The sequence below is a fragment of the Natrix helvetica genome (genome assembly GCF_964273705.1).
Source record: "Natrix helvetica genome assembly, chromosome: 5".
NCBI classification, from domain to species: Eukaryota; Metazoa; Chordata; class Lepidosauria; order Squamata; family Natricidae; genus Natrix; species Natrix helvetica.
In genome coordinates, this window is record NC_138551.1 from 64,720,770 (window position 1) to 64,747,365 (window position 26,596).

The 26,596-nt window shown below is 37.8% G+C and overlaps 1 protein-coding gene across 1 annotated transcript in view; it reads left to right on the top strand.

Moving 5' to 3' along the window:
* LOC309393052 (disintegrin and metalloproteinase domain-containing protein 9-like) overlaps window positions 1–23,033 on the top strand; it is a 37,825-nt gene extending 14,792 nt beyond the window's left edge. The window contains exons 10-22 of the mRNA XM_081954804.1: window positions 1,002–1,086; window positions 1,823–1,944; window positions 4,649–4,820; window positions 5,591–5,680; window positions 7,997–8,192; window positions 9,695–9,800; window positions 11,772–11,946; window positions 13,255–13,335; window positions 16,360–16,465; window positions 17,225–17,357; window positions 18,954–19,047; window positions 19,838–19,887; window positions 20,808–23,033. Of these exons, the coding sequence (XP_081810930.1) occupies window positions 1,002–1,086; window positions 1,823–1,944; window positions 4,649–4,820; window positions 5,591–5,680; window positions 7,997–8,192; window positions 9,695–9,800; window positions 11,772–11,946; window positions 13,255–13,335; window positions 16,360–16,465; window positions 17,225–17,357; window positions 18,954–19,047; window positions 19,838–19,887; window positions 20,808–21,021 (1,624 nt within the window). The 3' untranslated portion in view covers window positions 21,022–23,033. The remainder of the gene's footprint in view (window positions 1–1,001; window positions 1,087–1,822; window positions 1,945–4,648; window positions 4,821–5,590; window positions 5,681–7,996; window positions 8,193–9,694; window positions 9,801–11,771; window positions 11,947–13,254; window positions 13,336–16,359; window positions 16,466–17,224; window positions 17,358–18,953; window positions 19,048–19,837; window positions 19,888–20,807) is intronic.
* Window positions 23,034–26,596: the final 3,563 nt, after the last annotated feature.

Genomic DNA, 26,596 nt, shown 5'->3' on the forward strand with positions numbered 1-26,596 from the left:
TGTATTACATATTAGGCAGATGTATTAGCCACTAAGCCACAGGCTCTCCTCCTTATCAGCTGAGCCAGGGAAATAGGTATGTATTTGGGCATACCAGGGGTTGTAACACACATACATACTTACATACATACTTACTTACTTACTTACTTACTTACTTACTTACTTACTTACTTATTTATATATTTGTTTTCGTAGATTTTCACAGGTGTAGGTATGCTGGTCTTGTTGTATTCGGGTCTTTTCCCGTGTAAGATTGAGATTATCTCACTCGCCATCCTGGTCAACAAACGAGCCCCACCTGCCACCCAGGCCATTACAACACAAAACAACAACGGACACACAGCCAGCACCAATCAGCACCAATCTACCAATCATGATACAGCCACACAGCCAATCAATCCACTTACTGAAACAACGCCAGCATCCCCCCCCAAGAATTCTAGAAAGACGGCAGCTCCGATCATGCTTTAAGCCAAAAGCACCAGCTGAGGATGGCGAGTGAGACCTTGCCAAAACGTTGCCAAGACAATTTCAATCTTACACGAGAAAAGACCCGAATAAAGTACATTTTATACCATTATAGCGTATTATAAATAAAGGATAAAGAAGTTTAAAATTCTCATACAATAGATTAATTAAATTATCATTACATGGCATAAGATTAATCTAACATGGGGAAAGATACAACATGGGTAATTATATCTGTCTGCTATTAACATAAAATACAAGATATTCAGACTGTCAAAGACATTATATCTCTTTTAAAATCAAATGAAATTAAAATAATGGGCCGAGGGTCCAATGTATCTCAAATCCAATTCAATAACTTTTTTCTCAGGATGTTAAAATACTATAACATCTGAAAAGGTCAGGGAAGCAAGGGAGACTCTGTTTGTGTGTGTGTCTGTGTGTACGTGTGTATCAAAATATCTATAATAAAGGATTCAGTCTGGAGAGGCATCTCAACCCATCTCCCCATTTAATCTGTTCCTGCATTTCAGAGGGAGAAGGCCATTTGGTTCAACTGTTGGAATGGCTTTTGTTGGCACAGTCTGTAGTGCAGATCATGGAGGCTCTATCAGTACGGTAAGCATAAAATCCCATTACAGTTGTGAACATAGAGTGAACATAGAGAACATCTTTATCTGTTACATTATATTGTGTCAGGATTTTGAACATTCAACGTTGAGTTTAGATTTCTGTGGCAAGCAGAAGCACTTGGCAAATGCCTATACTGGTGTTGACTACTAACCCATTGACAAAATCATGCTGTACACCTACAAGGGTATAATACTACCAACCGGGAATACCGAAAAGTAACCAAAATGAGAGCAAAGGCAGTTGTCCTACAGCAAAAGCTTAAAATAATAAGGCTTTTTATGACAAACAAAAAGCTGATAAGCGGCAACATGATTGAGCTTTACAAAATTGTAGATGATAGTTAGAAAGTTAAAACAGATGTTGATTTTTTAATGGGTGGTCTAATTAAGAGTAGGGAAAGAAAGTTTTTCAAAATTTTCATAACTATGCAATTCATTACCATGAACTGTTATAATTGCCACCGTCTTAGTGATGGTATGCTGTGCCAAAACTGTCCAGGAATTGAATGTTGCAACTAACAATGTGCTCATCTCCTAATTATGGACTTCTCATCAGAATTTGGAGTTCAAAGTGAAAAATAAAATGACTGATGAAATAGACTTTGATTTGTCTAGCTCAGCTATTGTTTTTTATTCTCCACTGTTGCTGTTTTTCTTGTTTAAATAAAAAAAGAATCATCTCTCACCCCATCCTGTGCTAACAATGCTGATATTTCTGCCAGTTCGATCATCCGTCTCCCATAAGTCACGCTACAGTGGTTGCACATGAGTTGGGACATAATCTCGGTATGAATCATGATAATGGAAGATGTGCAAATACCTATATAATGCACAATTCAGATAAGTAAGAACATTTGCTCAACATTATTTTTATGGTTTTTTAAAAAAATTATACTTATACTGTATATTAAGTTTACTATGCCAAATCTTTGTTGGTGTTTGATCAATTAGAGAGTTTAGGATCAAGCATTGCAATCCAATGGAGATACAGTGTTAGAGCATTTAGCTCAGTGATGGCAGGAAGAAACATCCTGTAGGTACTAACCTTAATAAAATATTGGTCATTGCAAACTATTATAATTACGAGCATTCAAATTTCTTCGAAAAATCAAAGACTACCAAATTATACACTGAAACAGTGTTTCAGTTTTAAACAAACTATTTTCTATATTAGTAGGCTCTTTTCAGTAATATTTTATTATTACCATATGGTCTCAATCACAGATACTTGTGCATTTAAAAGTAGGCACATATACCTGATGACAACACAAAATCTTTGTTCTTGGAACTATTTTTGAGTCTAGAGTCACATTATAGACAGGGTATTTATGTTTTCAGTTATGCTAAATTTAATGAACAGAACCAATAGAGGCTAAATTTGGGTGTTTTATTTTTTGGAATCTATTATATACAGCATTCATTTAATGGAAAAGTTGGTTAGTTAAACCTAGGTGATCGAGCTTTAGCTATGTTAGTAGAGAAGGGAAGAGGCAAAGAACCAAAGTCAGATGTTGAATAGAGGACACAGGAAAAATACAAGGATGGAGAAAACTTAAAATAGAGATATAATAGGACTAAACAATGTTTGGAGTAGAACACAGAAATTAAAAAAGGTAAAGGTAAAGGTTTCACTCGCACATATGTGCTAGTCATTCCCGACTCTAGGGAGCGGTGCTCATCTCTTCAAAGTCAAAGAGCCAGTGCTGTCCGAAGACTTCTCTGTGGTCATGTGGCCAGCATAACTAAATGCCGAAGGCACACAGAATACTGTTATCTTCCCACCAAAGTGGTCCCTATTTTTCTACCGCATTTTTGTGTGCTTTCAAACTGCTAGGCTGGCAGAAGCTGGGACAAGTATCAGGAGCTCACTCCATTACATGGCACTAGGGATTCAAACCGCCAAACTGCTGGCCTTTCTGATCGACAAGCTCAGCGTCTTAGCCACTAAGTCACCTTTGAAATTATTATCATTTAAATAATAAACACAGAAATTATTATCATTTAAATAAAAAGGAAAATTAAAAAACACAGATAATTACATTTCCTAGATCTGATGTGGTTGGTATAAGATTACCGAAGAGACTCGGGGTCAAGTCAAAGCACATTCATACAACTCCCTTGGTGATTTGATCTGGTTTCTCTCAATCCAGTATCTTCATAGAGCAGTTATTGGATAAAACTGGCGAAGGGAATGTTATGCATGACGTTTTAAGTCAGGGGTGTCAAACTGGCAGCCTGTGGCTGGATGCATTGTAGGTAGTCCTTGACTTTTGACCACAATTGAACCCAGAATTTCTGTAGCTAAGCGAGATAGTTGTTAAGTGAGTTTTGCCACATTTTACAACCTTGCTTGCGACAATTGTTAAGTAAATCACCACAGTTGTTAAGTTAGTAACTCGGTTGTTAAGTGAATCTGGTTTTCCCTTTGACTTTGCTTGTTGGAAGGTTACAAAAGATAATCACATGACTCCAGGAATACTGCAACTGTCATAAATATGAGTCAGTTGCCAAGTATCTGAATTTTGATCACGTGACTATGAGGATGCTGCAATGGTCATAAATGTGAAAAATGGTCATGTTACTTTTTCACTTCCATTGTAACTTTGAACGGTCACTAAACAAACAGTTATAAGTTGAGGACTATGTGTGCATGCTAATAATCATTCTATGTATAAGCTATTTTCATTCCTGAAGAAGGTAAAGACTTTGACAAGGAATTTAAGCATCCAAAATACTTGTCAAATCCCATGGAGCCTAGCCAGTTATATCGATCAAAAGAAAACCAAACAATTTCAGGACTCCTTAAACTTTTCTTAAATGGTTTAAGAGGAAACAAAGAACTTCTGTTTCTCTGGAGAATGAACTGGGTAGAAGTGGATAAATTAGGATAGAACCTAAGTAACAAGTTCCATATGGAACAGTTCAATTAAAAATCTTAAATTGAGAGGAAGGTTCTGAATGACAGAAAACAATCATAACCTGAATCTTTACCCTAGAGATCACAGAGAAATAATGGATGGAGATTCCCCACCCTTGAAGAGTGTTAATGGATGCTGAGTTTAGTTTACACACACATTCATGGTGCCAAGTCATGTATAAGAAATGCTGCCAGAGGAAAAAATGAAGTCATAACTTTCATCGTGACTCATCAATCTGAGACACATTTTGCAAGTTGTGAAGCTGGCCTAACATTTTAAAGGAAAATCATGGATCATTTGGGTGGAGACAACTTGGCTTTTTAGTCTTTTCTAGATTGGCTGGGGTGCACACTTGAAGTTTGCTTTTTTTAATTATGACAAGCCTATTAGAGGAATTACAATGCAGTTTTTGTATATTTCCCCATTTCAACAATTGGCCAGTTTCTGGCTCACAATATCATGTATCTCTCAGAGTCAGAAATGGACTTATTTTTGGGGGGGGTGTACAACACACATTGCTTTAGTGTTATGATCGAAGTATAGTGTAATTGTAGAAATGGAACCTCATTAAAATTAGGCACTAAATGGGAAATATATTACTCCATGTCCTGGAAAAATTGTTCTTTCTAGTGGGTCCAGGAACTTCAGCAGCTGCAGCGCTAGTGATTTTGAGCAACTTATCTTGAAAGGTGGTGGAAGCTGTCTCAGAAATTCTCCCAAGCCGAGCGATATCTTTACAGAACCCATGTGTGGCAATAACATTGTGGATAGGAATGAAGAATGTGATTGTGGCACTCCAAAAGTAGGTAATTTGTATTTATATTTTAAAATATTGAATATGCTAAGATTATACGTACACACATACACCAATACTGGGGCTATGCCCAGATTCTGTTCTAAAATGGTAGATGAGGGTTAGGGATTAACCCTACAAGGATTTTTCTGCAACACCTTAGCACAGCTAGGTCTTTCTCTGGATCCACATCCATCATTTTTAGAAACCAGGAAAAGATACTGTTGCTTTAAGGAGGTGTAGATAGATGTTGCATTTGTGCCCCATCACAGCTTTTTGGCATCGAAAGTGAAGTAATTTAATGCTCAATGCTGTATTTTGTTCCTCAGTGCTACTTTGATACTGGCCTAATGCAACAACAAAGCAGTTTCTGAAAATAAGAGTACTGTAGATTGACAAAAAAAAGTTTCTGTCTTGTTTAGCCTCGCTCCTAGTGATGAACATGTAGAATGCCACAGATTTGTGCCATGTGTCCATGAAGTTTTCTCTATCAAATCTTTCCTTAGTAAAATGTTGCAATAATCACATTAGAAAAAGAAGGTTCCTCACCACTAAGCACTTTTTAAAGGTTTTTATAAAACCTTGATTTCACTATATGATTATCAATGGGTGCTTTTTTAAAAAAATGCTTCAATTAAAAAGCAAAGTTCTGTGGGAATGTTTCTTAAAACTCTTTTAGTCACATCCTAGTGATGAGAATATTGATCTTACTGAGTTTAGTGGAAGTTTTCTTCAACAGTTGATCATGGACTATACAACCAAAGTCATTTTCTTAACAGGAATGTACCAATCCCTGTTGTGATGCTGCCAGCTGCAAGCTAACACGTGGATCAACATGTGCTGAAGGATTGTGCTGTGAAAAGTGTCAGGTAAAATAGATTGTCCTATGTTTAGATGTGAAGTACAATCCCGTGCTTGCATGTTTTGTATTAATCCCCATTATGTTCAGCAGGTGTACCCCAATATTTAAATATACATAGAATTGCAAAGTTAATATATTTTTCTTAAGGTATGTTTGTTTTGAATTATCATTCATGAAGATTGTATGCATGTGTTTATGTATACAATAACATCTTAGTACTGTTACATGCAGGAACATTAGAGGGAGATTAGAAAAATTCAGGATGACATTTGTGATTATATTATCAAAGCCTTATTGCTTTGATGCATGTAAAAAGGATGGGTCTTCTATTGTGTGGCATATTACATATAGGTTGACCTTTTAAATGCAACAAATGAAACAAGCACCAAACTTTAGTTTTTGTTCGTTCAAATTCCTTATACTGTATATATCACTAAGATTTATCTGAAACTCCGAAAATATTTGATGGCAAAAGAATGCAAAAAATAAACAATCCCAGAGAAGACAAATGCATTTTCTTAGAACTGTTTATGTGTGTATGTCGCATAACAAGGATTAGTTGCTTCTCAGAGTCGATTGAGTTGGGCTAAAAAGAAGTTACCATATTTTTTGGAGTATAAGACGCACCTTTTTTCCTCAAAAAAGAGGCTGAAAATCTGGGTGCGGCTTATACATCAAATACAGCATTTATTTCCTCCCGAAGCCCCACCTCCTTCACAAAAATGGCCGTGTATACCCTTATTCAGGCTTTCAGAGAGCTGCTGGGGGCTGGGGAGGGCAGAAATGAGCAAAATATGGGCCGTTTTTTGCTCCCCCAACCCCCAGCAGCACTCTGTAAGCCTCCATAAGGCTATGCATGTAATTTTTTTGACAAAAAAGGGCCCTTTTCAGGAAGAACGGGCCGTTTGTTATTTGTTTTTGCCCCCCCCCCGCCCCCCAGGAGCACTCTGCAAGCCCCCCCAAGGCTATTCATGCTTTTTATTTGAAAAAAACGGGGATGTTTTTGGGAGGTTTGCAGACTGCAAAAACTTGCATTTTTTTCCTTTCGGAAAGCTCTTTAACTGATTGATGAGAATTACATTGATCAAGTGCTGTGCCAGCAGAAACAAGTCTTAGGTGCTGCAGGTTGTCAGCGATCTCCAGGACATGGATAAATACACCTGGAAACATCTACCTACCTACCTACTCACTCTCTCCCTACCTACTGTATTTCTCTATCTCTATCCCTCTATCTACCTACCTACTCCGTCTCTCTCCCTACCTACCTACTGTATTTCTCTCTCTCTCTATCCCTCTATCTACCTACCTACCTACCTACCTACTCTCTCTCTCTCCCTCTCTCTCTCTCCATCTACCTACCTACTTTTTTAAAAAATTGCCTCTTCAAAACCTTGGTGCGTCTTATACTCCGGTGCATCTTATACTCCGAAAAATACAGTAAGTAAATAAAAAATTAGCTGACTGCTTCAGGTTTATTCTAATGAAAAGTTCAGTTTGAATGCATAACATATGTACCATACTTTCTAGTTTTCCAATAAATTATTTACATCCTCAGAAGGAGAAAGAAGGAGGGATGGAGAGAATGGAGAAAAGGAATGACTGAAAAATCCTACAGCTAGATATATGAAAATATATCTTTATGTCTCTATCTCTATATCTGGCTGTAGCTATCCTACTTGCTTCTTGGACTGTGACTTTATCTCCCAGGTCCCCTAATTTAGTTGTAATTTTGTGGTCTGGATTAATTAATTAATTCACATATTTATTTATATCCCTCCTTCCTCCCAAAACCTCAAGGAGACATTGATCCTTCTTCATAACAATAAATTATGCCAATTGTTCATCCATAATCATGTAGGGAGGCTAAGCTGGCAAATAGGAGAGAAAACTAAGCTACAGAAACCCACCAGTTGCTGTCCCATATTCAAGTAAGGATAATTGCCCCAGCTGACTTTGGTACTGAGGTACCATACAAATCAGCTATGATGATAGTCTAGTTCTGTTCACTCAAGGACTGGTACATTTACATTTCAGTGTAGCCATCTGGCTCTGCTCATACAGGCAATAAATGTTGGTTGTTGTGTGTAATACGATAGTGTACGCCTGAAAGAGAAATATATCTTGTAGTTTTGGTTTGGTTTTTCTGTACAATTAGTAATATGATCATTGGCACACTGTTCTTGTACTTTGGCCCAGGAACTATTCCAACCTCTTTCTTTTTCACAAATCTCTTTCTCCTTCTCCCCTGTCATTAAAGGCATATGAATGTTGTCAACGTGTTACAATTAGAAACCAATAAAATCAATAAAACTCTGTTTTCAAGTTCAAGGTAGCAGGAGTGGAGTGTCGGCCAAAATCAAATACCTGTGATCTCCCTGAATATTGCAATGGGACCTATTATGACTGTCCGGAAGATGTGTATGTCATGGATGGCTACCCTTGTAATAATATGAAAGATTACTGTTACAGTGGAATTTGTGAGAGTTACGATTCTCAGTGTGAATTCCTCTTTGGAAAAGGTATGGTTTGAATCATTTGTGATTGATAGAACTGATAATTAAACTGGCAGGTGTTATGTAGAAAATGTTCATATATTGGAATGTAAATGATTATTATTTTGAAAGGATTTTTTTATTCCAATAGTAAAGAATATATGTAACTTGGGGTTGATCTGTTTGGGTTCTTGGTGTTCTACAAGCTTGGCTGCTTTCCTGTCAAACTCAAGGCCAAGGGCTGGATTCATGGAGTTAGAGCTGGCCCATAGGGCCACCCTGGAAACAGTGAAGGACTGGTCCGCAGTGCCTCCTCCAGCGAAAATGGAATTTGGGAGGGCTGTGTACAGCCTTCCTGAGCTTCATTTTCGCTGGCAGAGAGTTGCAGGAGACTGTTGCAGCCAAAATGGATCACTGGCAGAGTGCTTGGACCAGCACAGGTGCCCCCAGCATGAGTGACAATGAGCTGGCCACGCCCACCCTGGCCCCCAAAGGTCAAACACAACCCTGATGCGGCCCTCAATGAAATTGAATTTGACACCCCTGCTATAGATGTTTTGTCACCAGACTAAGTAATATCATCAGTATGGGGGAGAGCGAGCTTTGCTAGTTGTTTAAATATAGTAGTGTGCCCTGTCAGTCTTGTTTGAGGTGTGGTTACTTTCTTGATAGTTTCTTAGTTAGGATATTGTTCTTCCCCCATTGTTTATCTGGAATTGTTTCCTGCTTGTTTGGGTGTTGGTTGCTAGACAGGATGTTTGTTTCCTTCCTTAACTTTTAGTTAAGTCCTTTAAATACAAGTAGTCCTCAACTTACAACCATTCATTAAATGACCATTCAAAGTTACAAGTGACCTGAAAAAAGTGACGTAAGACTGTTTTTCACACTTATGACCATTGCAATATCCCCATGGTCACGTGATATAAATTTGGGTGGTTGGCAACTTGTTCATATTTATGATAGTTGCAGTTTCCCTGGGTCATTTTGCGGACTTTCTGACAAGTAAAGTCAATGGGGAAGCCAGATTCATTTAACAACGGTTAAATGTCATAAAATAGGGCAAAATTAACAACTGTCTCCCTTAACAACAAAAATTTTGGCCTCCATTGTGGGACTAAGTCGAGAAATAGCTGAGGTTCATAGATGAGGTTGTTTCTATATGTGCTGATAGATGGTTTCTCAGAATGCCAAGCTTCTAGGAATTTTTGAATTTGGCTTGATGTAAAATGATGCCGTTTTCCGGTTGAAACTGTGATTGAGTTTTTCTGTGTTGAGAAATTAAAGAATGTTTGTCATGTCTTCTGCCTGCCAGTTTACGTTCCTGGGTGCATTCTGCCTATTTTCTACCTGTCTATCTTAAATAATGTGTGTTTATATTGCACGTTGTTGAAGATTCCCTTTCTTTGGGTTTCCTTAAGTGATTTTATGGGGATTTATGTGCTACGGGAATGCCAAGAGGATGTAGCGACCCATTGTTTGTGTCAGAATTATCCTCAACATAGAATAATGAAGCTTCATTTATTTTGTAGGAGCAAAGAAAGGACCAAATGTTTGCTTTGAAAGAGCCAATAGCAAAGGAGACAGATTTGGCAATTGCGGAATGAAAGGGTCAAGTTTTTTTAAATGTTCCCAAGCGTAAGTAATCAGAAAAAAATGTTTTATATTCTGAAGACACATTCAGACTAAACGACTCCATGCACAATCAGTCAGGGATTAAGTCCCATTGAACTGAATGCTCTTATTTGGATAATAGGCAACATGATTCAGAATCACAACTCTGCACTCTTTCTTCCTTTTCCTTCTACTCCTAAAGAAACATACCAACATCACTAAGACAAAATTTCCTATTAGAGATAGTCCTCAAATTACAACAGTTCATTTAGTGACTGTTCAAAGTTACAACAGCACTGAAAAACGTGACTTAACAACTGTTTTTCACATACAACCTTCGCGGCAGCCCGATGGTCACATGATCAAAATTCAGATGCTTGGGAATTGACTCACATTTATGACTGTTGTAGTTTCAGGGGTCATGTGATCATCTTTTGCAATCTTCAGACAAGCAAAGTTAATTGGAGAACCAGATTCACTTAACAGCTGTGTTACTAATTTAAGAACTGCAGTGATTCACTTAACAACTGTGGCAAGAAAGATCGTAAAATGGAGCAAAATTCACTTAACAAATGTTTCATTTAGCAACAAACATTTGAGCTCAGTTGTGGTTGTAAGTCGAGGACTATTTATATATTCAAATTGCAGGCTTCAATAGCAACCATTACATAGTTTAATAATCAGAATATAATTCAGTTTTCTTAATATTATACAATTCCTGGACTACTGCTAATGTATTTATGTAGACCAGCATATCGTTGTTGTAGCGTGTCTGCAAGTGGTGGGATAACACAATCCCAGGATTTATCCACATCTTTGTAAACAAAGGTTTATAAAGCTCACAACTGGCCACATTTGGACAACATCCCTTCTAACCATTGTATCTACATTTAGATTACAGGATTGTAATAGAAACCTGCACTAGAAAGTTTCTTTGCTCTAGAGCAGGGGTGGGGAACTATGACCCCTTTATGACTTGTGGACTTCAACTCCCAGAATTCCTGGCTCAAACTGGCTCAGGAATTCTGGGAGTTGAAGTCAACAAGTCGTAAAGGGGCCATAGTTCCCCACCTCCACTCTAGAGACTAGATTTGTCTTATAAATGATTTTAAATAGTTGTTCAGAATGTTCTAGTAATTTCAGTGTTTTGGTGGTGTAACCAGTGTGTTTCTGAATCATAGTCAAATAAATGTGCTACTTGTCTTGATAAATATGTAATACTTCAAAAATCAAAAGTGTCAAGCCTTAGGATATCAGTTGTTGGATGGCAACAGAAAATGTTTTGCACCAAACTTCTTGTGATAGAACTGTACACATTTATTTGGAATCATAAACCTTAATGAGGGATGCCAAACCTTTGCTAAAAGAATGTGGAAATGAATAGCTGACAGAGATTATTTATTCTGTTCTTTAAGCCATTAAAAATGGACACTTCAGCCATATGAAAGGACATTTTAGCTAGATAGGTAGTTCTCATTTAGCAATTGAGACTGGCAACTTGGTTGTTACTGAAAGCAGTCACTAAGTGAAAAATCATGTGACCAAAACTGTGCTTATGATTTTACACAAGGCAGCATGTACTAACATGGCAGAGTGAGAGTGAGTGAGAGAGAAAGATGCTGTGAAGGTTGTATGTGCAGGCATTGGTCACAAAATTACTTTTTCAACATTGTCGTAACTGAACGGTCACTGTTCAAAGTGGTTGCTAAGTGAGGACTACCTTGCCTTCCATAGTTGGCCAAGAAGATCTGAATGTATTAAAGCTGATAATCTGTTATTTTTCCTACTTATAAATTTACATCTTTTTGCTCAACATTGATTTTTATACACCTTAAGCCTAGTGAACAAAATCTTGAACAAGCATGTACTCAACATTAGAACATGGAAGATAGCATTTTGCATTTATCATACTGCTTCACAATTCCTTACTTACGTATGTATATCATAATATTATTACATTAATTATTACAATAATTAATGTTATTACATTTGCAGCAACAGTTTATGTGGCAAGATTCATTGTACATCTTTCAAACAAGAGAATCTCCCGTCCCAGTTGTATTTCCAGACTCAAGATGGAATTCCATGTGTATCCACTGAATTTGATCTAGGATCAGATATTCCCGATCCAGCACTGGTTCATAAAGGCACTTCTTGTGCTGAAGGAAAAGTAAGAGTTCTCTGCATCTTACAAATGTGTAGCCTATGCGTATCACACCTTGCTTTATTGAACAAATGACTGGCTGAGTTTGCACTTAGCATCAAGTTACGATTTGTTATGTTAATTTGTTACTCCTAAACGTAAATCATGATGGGCTGAGTATATTCCTTACGCTAGGCCAAAAATCAAGAAACCATGTTATTATTTAATATAAAACTTTATACAAAATTCAACAAGCTTTTCCAGTTGAGAAGTTGTACTACCTCTTCATTCCCTGCTAGGAGTTGTAATAAGTACTTGAGCAACATTGTTACACTTTCAAAGAAGTGGGGGATAAAGTATATTAAAATCACTACCATGGGTAAAAAAGCCCAATTATTAGAATTTGGGGAGATTTCATTCATTCATTCATTCATTCATTCATTCATTCATTCATTCATTCATTCATTCATTCACTTACTCACTCATTCAATCATTCAGTTTTTAATGACATATTAGCATCTGGCCTCTGCAAGGTTACCCATGTTCTAATGTCTCACAAAGAAGACCAACAAAGAATTATCCTCAGGAATTTATAATCCTGCTTACATGATTCTGGAGGCTGAGGGGCTGTTTACATACTATTCATTGTAGGTTGCCTGTTCTGTACGTTGTACAAAACTATCCAATGTTGTTTGTAAACTGTCTCTATAGTGTAATGTTACACTAATAGACAGGAGAAAAGACACAAGTTATGACATTTGCATAATGATGTAATCATGGAAACATAACAAGTTTACTTGTAGATTGACACAAGTACATAATTGTATTTGCATGCTGACATTATTGTGCATCATTTGTCATCACTGAGTTGTGTTGGGAATACTGCCAATTACTCTTTGCTTCAACAGATGAAGCTTCTTTTAATTATATAATATTACCTATATTATATCATTTGGGACTTGATCCATGCTTAATTTTGAACTGTAAGCTGTAAATTCCAAATCATTGTGGCTAGATTTATACCTGTGTCAAGCTGAACCCAGACAAATTATATTGTTGCATGATGACAGAGATATAAGATTCACTTTGCTCTCATTTCCAACATCATAACTTTAGGCTTAGATTTGTCCATCTTTTTTGTCCATGTTCTTTAAGAAGCTACAATTCAGTATTAAGTCACTATTCGTCTTGGGGAAGCCCATCATGCTAAATTTTGTTTAGAGGTACTCTTGAACCTGATGACAGTCTCTTCTTGGTACCTTTGTGCATTTGCAGATAAAGCATGCTTTCAAAGACCATTCTGAAAAAAAAACCTTATTTTTCCGTCCTTTTTAGGCTTGTATTGATTATATGTGCGTAAATGCAAGTTTGCTGGGTTACAACTGTGACATAAAGAAACAGTGTAATGGTCGGGCGGTAAGTTAAAATATTATTATAATGATAATGTTCACAAAATTATAATAACCAAGTATCTTGGCCGAGATAGTCCTCACCTTACGACCACAATTGAGCCCAAAATTTATGTTGTTAAGTGAGACATTTATTAAGTGAGTTTTGCTCCATTTTACAACCTTTCTTGCCACAGTTGTTAAAGGAATCATTTCAGTTGTTAACATAGTAGCACGGTTGTTAAGTGAATCTGGCTTCCCCATTGACTTTGCTTGTCAAAAGGTTACCAAAGGAGATCTTGGGACACAGCAATGGTCAGAAATATGAACCAAATGCCAAGCATCTACATTTTGATCACATGACTGTGGGGATGCGGCAATGGTCACAAGTCACTTTTTTCAGTGCTGTTGTAACTTTGGTCACTAAATAAACTGTTGTAAGTCGAGGATTACCTGCAATACAACTATTGAATATGTATCATTGCTTTCTTTAAAAATGCCGAGTGGAGTGTCAGGGGTATTATGGTAGTTCTTTGTAGCATTTCTACCCATTTATTTATGGCAGATTATACCACAACCTAAGTCAGTGATGGCGAACCTATGGCACGTGTGCCACAGGTGGCACGCGGAGCCATTTGTCAGGGCACGTGAAGCGCTGCCCTGTCAGGTGGCCGTGCGCATGTGCGCACTGGCCAGCTTAGTTCACCCTTTTTTAAAGCCATTTTTCGCCTTCCCCAGGCACCAGAGGCTTTATAGGAGCCTGGGGAGGGCGAAAAGAGCCTCCCCCGCCCTCCCCAGAGGCCCTCCGGAGGCTTCCTGAACTTCCCTGAAGCCTCTGGAGCATAAAAAACCGGCCCTACAGGCAAACCGGAAGTTCAGGAAGGACTTTCGGTTTGCTCGGAGAGTCGTTTTGACTGCTCCGGAGGCTTCAGGAGTTTGCTGGGTTAAAGTCCCTGAAGCCTTCGGAGCGCTTAAAACGACCTTCCGAGCAAACCGGAAGTCACTTCCGGTTTGCTCGGAGGGTTGTTTTGACTGCTTCGGAGGCTTCAGGGAAGCCTCCTGAGGGTCCCTGAAGCTTCCGGAGGGCTTCTGGGGGGGCAGGGGAGGCTGTTTTCACCCTCCCCATGCTCCTATAAAGCCTCTGGAGCCTGGGGAGGGCAAAAAAAGCATGCAAAAATGGGGGGGGTTTGTGCCTGTAGTGCGCACATGTGCACTGGGGGGGTGTCACACATTGCATTATGGGTGCAGCACGCCTGCACACGACCCCCCTGCGCTCCCCCCACTTATGGCACGTGAGCCAAAAAAGGTTCGCCATCGCTGACCTAAGTACTACCTCATCTCGAGAACAAATATGTGGGTCATGTTTCTTTTATTCAAGAAAATGTTTTGCATTGCAAGAAACATAGGCTACACTTAGAAGTTTTGTCAAATGAGAAAGTCTGTTGTGAGATCACAACTCAAACCCCACCCTTTATGGCAGGGATGTCAAATTCTCAGCATCATGTCATCACGTGACGTATCGTGACTCCCCCCCCCTTCGCTAAACCGGGGGTTGGCTTGGCCAGCGTGTGATGCATCTGGCCCGCAGACTGCGAGTTTAACACCCCTGATTTATGGGTTTGCATGCAACATTCAAAGTAGTATAAGCACAAACAGGGTGAATCTGCATGACAATGTTTGATGCATGCTTTGTCATTTGCTTCCTTTTTTCTCACTTTAGATGCCCACAGCAAGTTAAAATGTTTAAATTCTGCTTTTTCCCCCCGCAAAGAAATAAATCCTTATTTTCCTTATTTTTCCATTTTTAAATATGCCAAGTTCAGAAATAATGGGAAAGCTAATCATGCAAGAAACAAATGTCATGGGAAAATTAATTATCATATTGTCATAGGACAGTGATGGCAAACCTATGGCACATGTGCCACAGGTGGCACGCGGAGCCATTTTTCAGGGCACGCGAGGCACTGCCCTGTCAGCTGGCCAGCTGAGTTCACCCTTTTTTAAAGCCATTTTTCGCACTCCCCAGGCTCCAAAGGCTTTATAGGAGCATGGGGAGGGCAAAAAGAGCCTCCCCTGCCCAACCCGGAGGCCCTCCGGAGGCTTCATAGCTTCCCTGAAGCCTTCGGAGTACTTAAAACGACCCTCCAGGCAAACCGGAAGTGACTTCCAGTTTGCTTGGAGGGTCGTTTTGACTGCTCTGGAGGCTTCAGGGAAGCCTCTTGAAGGTCCCTGGAGCCTTCGGAGCGCTTCTGGGGGGGAGGCTGTTTTCACCGTCCCCATGCTCTTATAAAGCCTCTGGAGCCTGGGGAGGGCGAAAAAAGCATGCAAAAATGGGGGGGGCATGCGCACTGGGGGGGTCGCACATTGCATTATGGGTGCGGCACACCTGCACACGACCCCCCTGTGCTCCCCGCACTTATGGCACGTGAGCCAAAAAAGGTTCGCCATCGCTGTCATAGGAAAACAATTGTTTTTTCTTCCCTATGACAATATGGTAATTGTGGATATTATCTTTAGTCACTAACAAAACAAGAGATGGATGGAAACCAGGAGATCCTGTCAATGGTGTGCTGGAACTGGTTCACATGGACTAATGAGAGATGATTGTTACATTTACTGGAATTTTGCAAGATAGTTGATGAGAGGAGACCTCCAATGCCAGCCGAATCATTGTTTAGAAGCCGTTGGTGTAGTGCTGCCAACACTGTAATGGAGCCAACAGAGCTGCTTGTTAAATATTGATCTGCATACCACACCACTGCTTCCCATCCAAAAGAGAGGTCCATATGATACGATGCACAGCACGTGACAGAAACTGTGGAGCTGAATTGATTATTGCATAGATCTCACTTTTGATATTCAGCTGTTAATAGAATTCTTTCATAATGGCATTTGAGTTCTTCTACAATAAAATTCCTTAAGAGATGTGCATAGATTTTTGCATGCCTGTTTGGGGGAGAAACATAACACCCTAAGCCTAATATTATTGCAATTTCTATAACCTCTTTAAAAGTTGTAATTTCATTATTTTGTTTCTTTTTTGTTCCTGTAGGTGTGCAACAACAAAGGCAATTGCCACTGTGATCCTGGGTGGGCACCTCCTTTTTGTCACGTGTCTGGCTATGGGGGCAGCATAGATAGCGGCCCAACACATATAGGTATCAAAAATCATTCCTTTTTCTTACATTCCATCTGATATTGCTCACTTTTTGAACTCTAATTTTGCACCTTTTAAGGTAGCTTTATGTCTTATTTGACGAAAGTTACATTCGTCTTAAAGTGAATAACTGTCACTTCATTGAATAACTGTCCAAAAAAATGCCTAGTTTAAAAATGAAGACCAAGAACAAAAGTCAGCATAGCCTTTGCTACTCTAGTTTAGTGGATTTTGTTTCTATTGAAATTAATTATCTTTAAAATCTGAATCTATAGCTGTAAGTTAGCATATGCCCATTTCAGAAGTTTGAGTCTTTTATTTTTGGAACATGAGCTTCTCCTTTCTTGGAATTTTTTTATATATACAGTGGTGCTTAAATGTTTGCAAACCATTTTGGATTTTCAATATTGTTGCTCAATGTCTATGGAGATTCTCAGTCATCCAGGTCATAGTTGTCCCAAAGGTGTTTTTTCAAGAGGTAACTGGTTTTTCTGGTTCAAAGAATTCAAAGAAAAACCAGAAATTCATGACCTAAACATGACCTAAAACATGAGTTGTCCTCTGCACAAGTCCTAAAATTAGAAAAAGAGATTCCAATTAAACAAAGGGGTCCAAGTATTACACTTGTTCATTTATTTATTGAAGAAAATTATCCAAAAATGCATATTTTATCTTGCTGGGAAGTCAAACCTTCGTCTTGTAGCCCCACTGTCCAAATTCTACATTTAAATAAGCGTACAATGCTTGTTTTCTTTCTTAGATACATCCCTTCGAGATGGTCTTCTTATATTCTTTTTACTTGTGTTGCCTATATTAATTCTACTTGCAATTGCATTTGTCAAGAGGAAAGAAATTAAAAGGCGCCTCTTCAGAGAACGTAGAAGAAATCAAAGGTACAAAATTCGTGCAATTGATAATATTGAGAACGGAAACACATCTACGCAAGGTTAAGTCAAAAATTCAAAATAGAAACATGATTTGGAGTCTTAGTGATCTTAAAAGACAAACTAAATGTTGTGGTACAAGCCATTCAGAAACAACCTTCACTGACTTCAGTGGAACCTACGAAATAAATACTAAATAAAATATAAGGTCGAAGCCTTTTGAAAGGATACCCTTACATGATTAGCAATAGATGACAATGGGAGAAAGATTTATAGAGATTTTTAGGAATGTTGGGAGTAAAACTTGAAAAAGAGATGGCAATCTACAAAAATAATATCATTTTCATAATTTTTATCCAGGTATTATTGGCAAGCCTGAAGAAGCAAGTTCTGTTTAAGGTTTTAAATTGGTCTTTGTCCAGATAGGAGACAAGAAAGAGATATTATTTTCCTAAACCCGAACTCAGGCTATGATATTCAGACAATTCATTGCCTTCAATGTAATACTTTGGCTTTTCATTTTTTAAAAAAGAAAAATGCCTTAGAAAATATTAGGAAGTAACTTCTCATAGTGCTAGTCACAGAGCCAGCATAAATAGACAAAAAATTCAATTGGGTAATTCTCCAAGAATGGTTAGCCCTTTCTCAGATCCTGATTTGGTTACTGATTCTACAAATTATGATTCCTCTAATACCAACTACGATCATTTCAGTAGAAATATATATTTGTTGTTTTTTTAAAAGTAAATATTTTAGGCCAGTAGTTCTCAACCTGTGGTCCATGGACCCCTGGGATGGGGGCGCTGTCACAGTCGGTTCGCAAAAGCTTGAAGAAATGCTATGATCTAAATTTTGAGTTAAGTTTTGGGGATCCATGGCCACAAAAGGTATTCCAAGGGAAAGGTCTGTGGTGAAAAAAAGGTTGAGAGCCACTGTTTTAGATATTGGTAGTGCTTCCTACTAAAATAGCTCTTTGCTTTGCTTTTCCCTCATCCATTTTGATTTTTCAATCCTTTTCAATCTAGCTAGGCTAGACCCCTTACTTTATCAGACCAGTTATTTATGAAAACCAACTAAGGAAGGCACTCCTGAGGTAGAATCACAGTTTTGGAAGAAGTCATTAAGAGCACTAAATCTACTAGCCTAGTTGATGAAGGAAACTCAGTATTTTGAATTTCTAACCCAATGGCTATCTAGCCACTGAAGAAGGGCCTACCAACCCACTTAGTACTTTCAATATTCAAGTTGTTCAAGTTGATTCTTCTGACATTCAGTTGGAATCTGCTTTACTGTAATCAATGATGTTCAATCTGGGGCAATAAAAAAAAGTGTCTGACCCTTATTCTACATCATAGCTTTCAAGATTTGAAGAGTGTTATCATAACTTTCTTCTGTTATCTTTTCTGAAAACAACATTCCAGTTCCTTTGATCTTTCTAGTTCCTTGATCATCATCATGGTTCTTTACTTAATCTGTTTGTCTGAATCTTTCTAAAAGTGTATTATCTAGTTATCTACTTCCACATTTACTAGCTGGGAAATACGTACTACAAGATGGACGTTATGTTTTTATAAATTTAACTGTTTGTTTGAATTGGTCTTTAAGGGCTGAAAATGCACAGCAAAGAAGACCATTACCTACACACCAGAATAATACTCCAAGTGAACCAAATCCACAAGAGGAAAAAAATAGAAGGCGGGTAAGAATGTGCTTTCAATTATAATGTCTACTTTGAAGTAATTTCCACCAATAAAAGTCTTTCAGTACAAAATATCAGCTGTGCATTTCCCCCCCTTAATTAATTAATATCTATTCAGATATTTAGTTTGCAGACTTTAGAACAACAGTATTTTGCTGGATTGTAAACATGAGCAGGGGAGCAACAGCTCAGCACTTAAAGATGCTGAGCTTGTCAGCTGGAAAGCTGGCAGTCCGGGTTCGAGACCCAAGCACCATGCAATGGGGTGAATTTCCATTCCTTGCCACAGCTTCTGCCCAACTAGCAGTTTGAAAGCATGCAAATGTGACTAGACAAATAGGTACCACTTTGGTGGGAAGGTAACAGTTCTGTGCGCTTCAGCATAGTCATGCTGGTCACATGACTGCAGAAGTGTCTTCCAACTAAGACAGAAGTTGCCAACCTCTGGTCCATGGAACAGCACTGGCCCATGGCATGCCAGAAACAGGGCCGCACAAACAACCGAGGCCCCATCCATGGGATGCAGGCAGCACATGAAACCATGCCCCCCCCCCATTCCATGGAAAAACTTCTCCACGGAACTGGTCCCTGATCCCACAAAGGTTGGGGGCTGCTGGACTAAGAAAACAGATGAGCACAAGACCATAAAGTCAGACTGGCAGCCCTGAAGATGCTCCCAAAATGGCTTGAGCGCTGCTACAGACATGACAGGGAAAACCTTTACCGTTATCTTTGTAAACATAAGCATGAGATTTATGTGTTTGTTTGTTTGTTTGTTCATCTTTTTCAGCCTACTTCAAATTCGGGAATCTTTACAATATCTCACTTTCCAACTTCAAGGTTTGTACTTTTTGACGTAACCTTTCAGCAGAACCACATACAGTATGTGGCTTAAGTACAGGGTGAACATGTTAAAAGCTAGAGGTGGGGATTATTATTTTTTCAGCAGAGGGTCGGGACTGCATGCTCTAAAGCAATTTATTGCAGCCACTTGAGAGTAATGGCTAGAAATGGAAGCTGGTGTTCACCATTAAGTTCAAACTGTCTCCAGTGATAAGCACAGTTTTCCTGGGTAATGAAGTGTAGTGGTTAAGGAGTGGGAAGCCTTCATCCAACGTCTCCTCTGAACCACAGAGTTTACTGGGTGATTTTGGGTCAGTTATTCTCTTTCAACCCAACAGTGTTTATCAGTGGTGGGATTCAGCCAGTTTGCAACTTTCTGAGCAGTTTGGCAAACTGGTTGTTGGAAGAAATCATTAGGGCAGAGAACCAGTTGTTAAATTATTTGAATCCCACCACTGGTGTTTATATTGTAGGAATCTGAAGGCCTTGAAGCATCAAGGAAACTAGAACCTCAGTAAATAAATAATAGTTCATGTATGCACTTCATACATTCATACGTTTTAGTAATCTGAATGTACTTCATTCATGTCTGGCACAATGGTTTAAGGTGGGCCTTATTTTAATAACTGCAGTTAAAAATTGTTTAAGGTAACTTGAAGATGAAGGCTTAGCTCAACTAGCAGAACAAATTCATACTTGTTTCCCAGTTCAGATAGGGCATTGCTACATGCATGTGGTTACCTCAGATAAACTTCCTTGCACTTCAGTGCTTAGTCTCTTTGAGGGAGATGGGCAGTTCAAAAATGTGAAATAGAAGTACATAAAAATAAAAATAAGTAGTTCTTTTTCAGGGCTGTTTGTACCTGCCAAAACCTGAAATACTTATCCACAGACTGTTTTCCTCTCTTGCTTTTTAGGCCACCAGTACAAAATCAATTTGTTCCACCTCAACAACAACCTCGCGTACGACCACCAATGTCACAAAGACCTCCTGTACGACCTCCAATTCCACAACATCCTCCTATAAGACCACCAATTCCACAACATCCTCCTTTAAGACCACCTATTCCACGGAACTCACCTTTAAGACCACCAATCCCACAAAAACCTGTTTTCTCTCCTCCGTCTTGAGGATTTATAAAGACACGTACTGTATGCCACTAGGAAAAATATTGCATTAGTGAAATGAATTAAAGTGTTATTTTTAGAAATATACAAACGAAGACCTCAGATCAATTTTCTAAAACAGGATTAAATTAAACTACCAAATCATTACTTAGGAAAGAAAATGCTGCCTTAATTATTAGACCATAGGATATTGCTTTTACAAGTAATATGTCAGGGTATCTCATACCAGTAAAAGTCTTTTACCCTAACATAGGGCCAAACTAGATACTGTAGTAAATGTGATCAGAAACCTTGGCAGACTTATAAAATGTAGGACATGTTTGTACAATTTTTATTAGAAGAACGAAGGCTTCTCTTCTGTAGTTGTGGGCCCAATGAGATTCCTCCCTTTCTTTCTCTCCTCACTCCTAACATATATTAATTCTTAACATTACAAGAAAACACCTATTGAAGTTAGTGGTCATGGTTGGGGAAGGAATAGTTAAATCTGTCATTAAAATTCCCTTGTTGTTGATCCCTGTAAAAATGGGGGGAGACTGCTGCTCTTACATCGATGACAGATTTGCAAATTGTACAGTTGCTCTGATTTTTTTTAAATGTGCAATTGGTTCTTTGTAGTCAGTTGGTTTATTACATTAAGAAACAATGTGAATGGAATATAATGAAGTGAATGAGTGAAGCACAAGATGGAATCAAAAAAATCAATCAGTCAGTGAAAGAAGGGCAATAGTGTAGTGTTATCTATTTGAGAATTTCAGAAAGTGATTTGTATTGCCTTAAAATCAACAAATGTGACTTGATACCACCGTATTGTTTATCTGAATGTTTACTGCTGAATCTTCCTACACAGGAAGATTTTAAACACTTATTCTTAAGTGTTTAAAAAAATGTTATTGTAAGATATTTCTAAAGATTCTTTCAACTTCCCAGGTAAAACATGAATATATTGTTAAATGTTTTCTTCTAAGACTGAAATAGAGGATACTTCTGTTTTCTTGTCATAAATCTGTGAAAGTTATACATTTTTATTTATAGCTTTAGCTGACCATTTTGATAAGTCATATTAATATTATATCAACATGAAACAAAACATCAACTTCATGCTGAAACATAATAGGACATCTTTTCTTAACTACGATTTAATGAAAAAAAAACCACAATTGACTGGGCTCATTAAGCATGTCAAATCATTTCAGGTTCATAATAGCAATTTGTACCATTTTTCATTAAAGTGCAATGATGCCACATTTCTGACATACCAGCCCTGATGGTAATTTTGGTGGAAACATAATATAACATTTCTTCATGGATTCATTAAACCAAAGATTTGATTAAAGGGTAGTGTTTTGGTGAAGAAAAGAGCAATTTGTATCCTTACAGTGTTACAGCCTTTGTTTAAAGTCACATCATAATCACAGCATGTATAAATACATATTTTGAAAAACATAATGCATTTGAAAATTAAAAAAATGGGCACAGTGTTGAATAATTGTTTCCTAATATATGATTTAGGAGTCACATATTATGAATAATCAATTCAGATTTGTAAATCAAGACTAACACATATGGTCCACCAAATTTAATGATTGCTTTTATATGATAACTTCTTTCCACTATGAGGCTTACATGAAATTCTATCCAGAATTGATTTACAAAATGTTTTTGAAAACTTTTAAATCTCATTTTGGTAATATAATTGTGTTGATGAACAAAGGTATTATGCTGGATACAAATGCCAAAATTTAGATATAAACTTAATTTTTAATGTTTACATTGTCTGAAAACTTATATTCATATGTATTTTAGAGACTATAGACTATTTCAAAATTGAAATTTCCTGTAATCAATCAAATTAGTTAATGGTGCTTCCACCTCTTAAGCTTTGTACCCGTATAAAGTTATTTGCAGTTTTGCACAAATCACTTTTGTAATTTAGAGGTAGAAAAATCAGTTGCACAATTTCTGTTAAAATGGCAAATGTTGTGAACCGTTTTGTAAAAAAAATAAAATAACTTGACATATCAATGGCGTATTTTTTAAAAATAATTTCATCGACACAAAAAATAAATAAGTTTAATGCTTTTACAATATTACTTTCAACATGATTGCAGATTAATAAAATAGGTGATTCTCACTTAGTGACCATTCATTCAGAAACCTTTCAAACTTTCTGACCAAGTGGTGTTCATCACTGTACCTTGAATTTGCAGCTGTTTTTGCAAGGTCCTCACAGTGACATGATACCTTTTGCCATCTTTTTGCTGGTTACCTACAAGTGAAGTCAATAGGGAAGTTGGCAAGGTGTTATAAATGATCACCATACAACATCCTTACTTAATGAGATTCACTACAAGACAGCAACTAGAAGTGCTGGAATTTCCATTGGTAGATGGCATATCACATGATGTCACACTTTCCAACTGTGTTGCTTAGTGACAGTAATTCCAGCCCCATTGACCAAGAACTACCTATTGTTGAAGAATTTTAAAGAATTTCCTCTTTTTAATTTGGCCTACAGCCATTGTTCTGTCCCGTGATGCCAATGAATATGCAGACACAGGCTTGGCTGTCTGCCACGACTAATTACATAGATAAAGCCACCCCTTGGTTAGCAGCCTAGAAAGTTATCTTCAAGAACCCAAGATTAAAACTTACAGAATGCTTCCGCAACGGCTCGTATAAATGGACTGTTGTTTCCTGCAAAGATTCCCCTCCCGTCGCTCCACCTGTAAGCTCTTTGGGAGGGGCCACACCCTTAACCAGCTGTCCTTACTTTCTTCTATGACGTCTTCTCCACAGCTGTTTCTTTCTCCTATCAATTCTACGCATACGCCCATCAGGGACAACCTCTGTTCCTCCTCACTGCTCCCGGACTCAGATGCCACCTGGTGGCCAACAGGCCTCCCTAGTTCCTGTTCTGACTCCAAACACCCTCCAGAGTCTTCCTCATCCTCCAGAGCAGTCCCATAATGGTCTGAGCTGTCAGAGTCCACCAACAGCTCTTAACTTTTTTGCCAGCTACATATTTTGATTCAGATTATTATTGCATAAATAAACCACTTTACTATTTTTTGACAATGAAAAAGGAACAACACTTCTAATAATACATGTTATAGTATAAATCTTGTTAAAATATTTTAAGAGAAAAGTATGCAATATGGAAACATTTAGTGCCATTTACTGGCTATCTGTAAATGAACTATGGGTACTTCTCGAGTTATGACCACAATTGAGCCCAACACTTATGTTGCTAGGTAAACATTTGTTAAGTGAGTTTGTCCCATTTTACAACCTTTCTTGTAGTTGTTAAGTGAATCATTGCACTTGTTAAGTTAGCAACACTGAGTGAATCTGGATTCCCCATTGACTGTGTCAGAAGGTCTCAAAAAGTGATCACATGACCTTAGGACACAGCAGCGGTCATAAGTATGAATCAGTTACCAGGCATCTGAATTTTGATCATGTGACCATAGGAATACTGCAATGGTCGTAAATGTGAAAAATAGTCATAAGTCACTTTTTTCAGTGCCGTTGTAACTTTGAACAGCCACTAAATGAACTGTTGTAAGTTGAGGATTACCTGTACAGGTAATCTTCACTTAACTATAGTAATTGTGGCTGGAATTTGTGTCATTAAGTGATGTAGTCACAAAGCATGATGTTACAGTGTCACTTAGTAATAGCAATCCTGGAAATCCCAGTTATTGTTGTTAAGTGAGATTTGCAGGCCATTAAGAGAGGACTGATCTGCAACTTCCTGCTGGCTTACAATAAGCTAAGAATAAATAAATTATCAGGACGTTGCAAGTCCCAACAAACCATTCCTTAGGCGGCTTGCAAATAGGCTATCAGATGGGTGAGTGCTACAAAGTGCAAGTATTAAATTTTCTTCAATTAGTTATAATTATTTCTGATTATAGAAAAGTACTACTACTGTATTTCATCAAGTCGTCACAAATTGACTGCAAATGTAATCCATACATAACTTTAAGAAAAGTCTCCTTCAAGTTGAGCTAAACTATTGTAAATTAAAGGATAATCGTTTGCAATGAATTCTTACCATTTATTATCCAAATTTATATTGGCATGTACATTGATTTAACATGTTATATTGACAGTTTCTTTTATTATCTGCCAGGCTGATTGTTCCAATAAAGGAGAATATTTGTAGCTCAGGGTTGAAATGAGGGGTGAGGGCGCTGTGAGGGATTCTTTGATTGATATGTTTACTGATGGCTCTTTGACAGTTTCTTGACTGGGATATTTCTTACTTGAATTGTTAACTCCAAGTTGATCTTGGAGTTAATCTATGCTGACCTGAGTGCTGATTGCAGGTGAAAAGGTGATGGGAGTCTTTTGCTCTTTTGGGCTGGTTGATGGTCTCTTTTGCAGAGTCTATTGATGTTGTTAAAGTCTATGTGTCTATTGATGGCTGATTTGTCAGAGTGCCAGGTTTTTAGAAATTCCCTAGTATTTTGGGGCTTGGCCTGGTCTAGGATTGTCACATTTTCCCAATTGAAATTATGGTTAAATCTGTCCATATGTTGTGAAATTAAAGAATTTTCGTCATGTCTTCTGACTGCCAGTTGGTGTCCTGCCATTCTTCTGCCTGTTGTTTTATCTAATGGTTGCTGCAGTTCTTACACTGTATGTTTTTTTCTTCTGGGGTTGCTGGGTCTTTTGGTTTGTTTAGGATGTTTTTAAAGGCTTTAGTTGACTTTTGTGCTACACTGATTCCATATGATTGTAGTAGTCTATTAGTGATTCCTGAGGTATGTAGTAGTCTACTTGTGGTTTGTGAGATAGGTTTATTATTGCAACATTTCCCACTATGTTTCGGTTATTTAAATGAGTGGTATATTACTCTGGCTAAAAAATAATCCTTTACACTAAGAGTTTGAAAAAGTTTTGAAGTGCTCTAGACTGCAAAATAAATTCATGCAAATTCAGTAATCATACCTATTTTCCTGAAAATAAGACAGGGTCTCATTTTCTTTTGGCCCCCGAAATAAGTGCTTGGCCTTATTTTCGGGAAGGTCTTATTATTTTTGAGGTACAAGAGGCAGCGAGCGTGGTCCTCATGGCTGCTGCTGTGTTGCAATATTTTCAGGGAAAGCTTATTTTCAGGGGAGGGCTTATTTTAGTGCATGCGCTCAAAAGCCCGATTGGGCTTATTATTTGAGAAGGTCCTATTTTCAGGGAAACAGGTTATTAATAGTGCTTTTCCTAATTCAGTACAAATTCTGTATTAACAAAATTTAAAAGCTGTTTAAATGTTTCCTTGTAATGATCCTATATATTTAATATTTTCTTCCTAGCATTATTCCCACACTATGGCAAGTTCCACTTATTCATTTAATATCATACACATTAATATGTGTCTTTGTGTACAATTTTTATTCTTAGGTTGCTGTTTTTCCTTATCTTGTAGATTTTTCTCTTATTCCACGTTTTTAAAATCAGAAATGCTAGAAATGGTCTATCTAAAGTTCCCCAAGTTGTTTCTTCCTATCATAGATCTGAATGTGATTCTTATTGTCAATTCATGGTGATTGTCTGCATGTCTCTTCAGAACGGA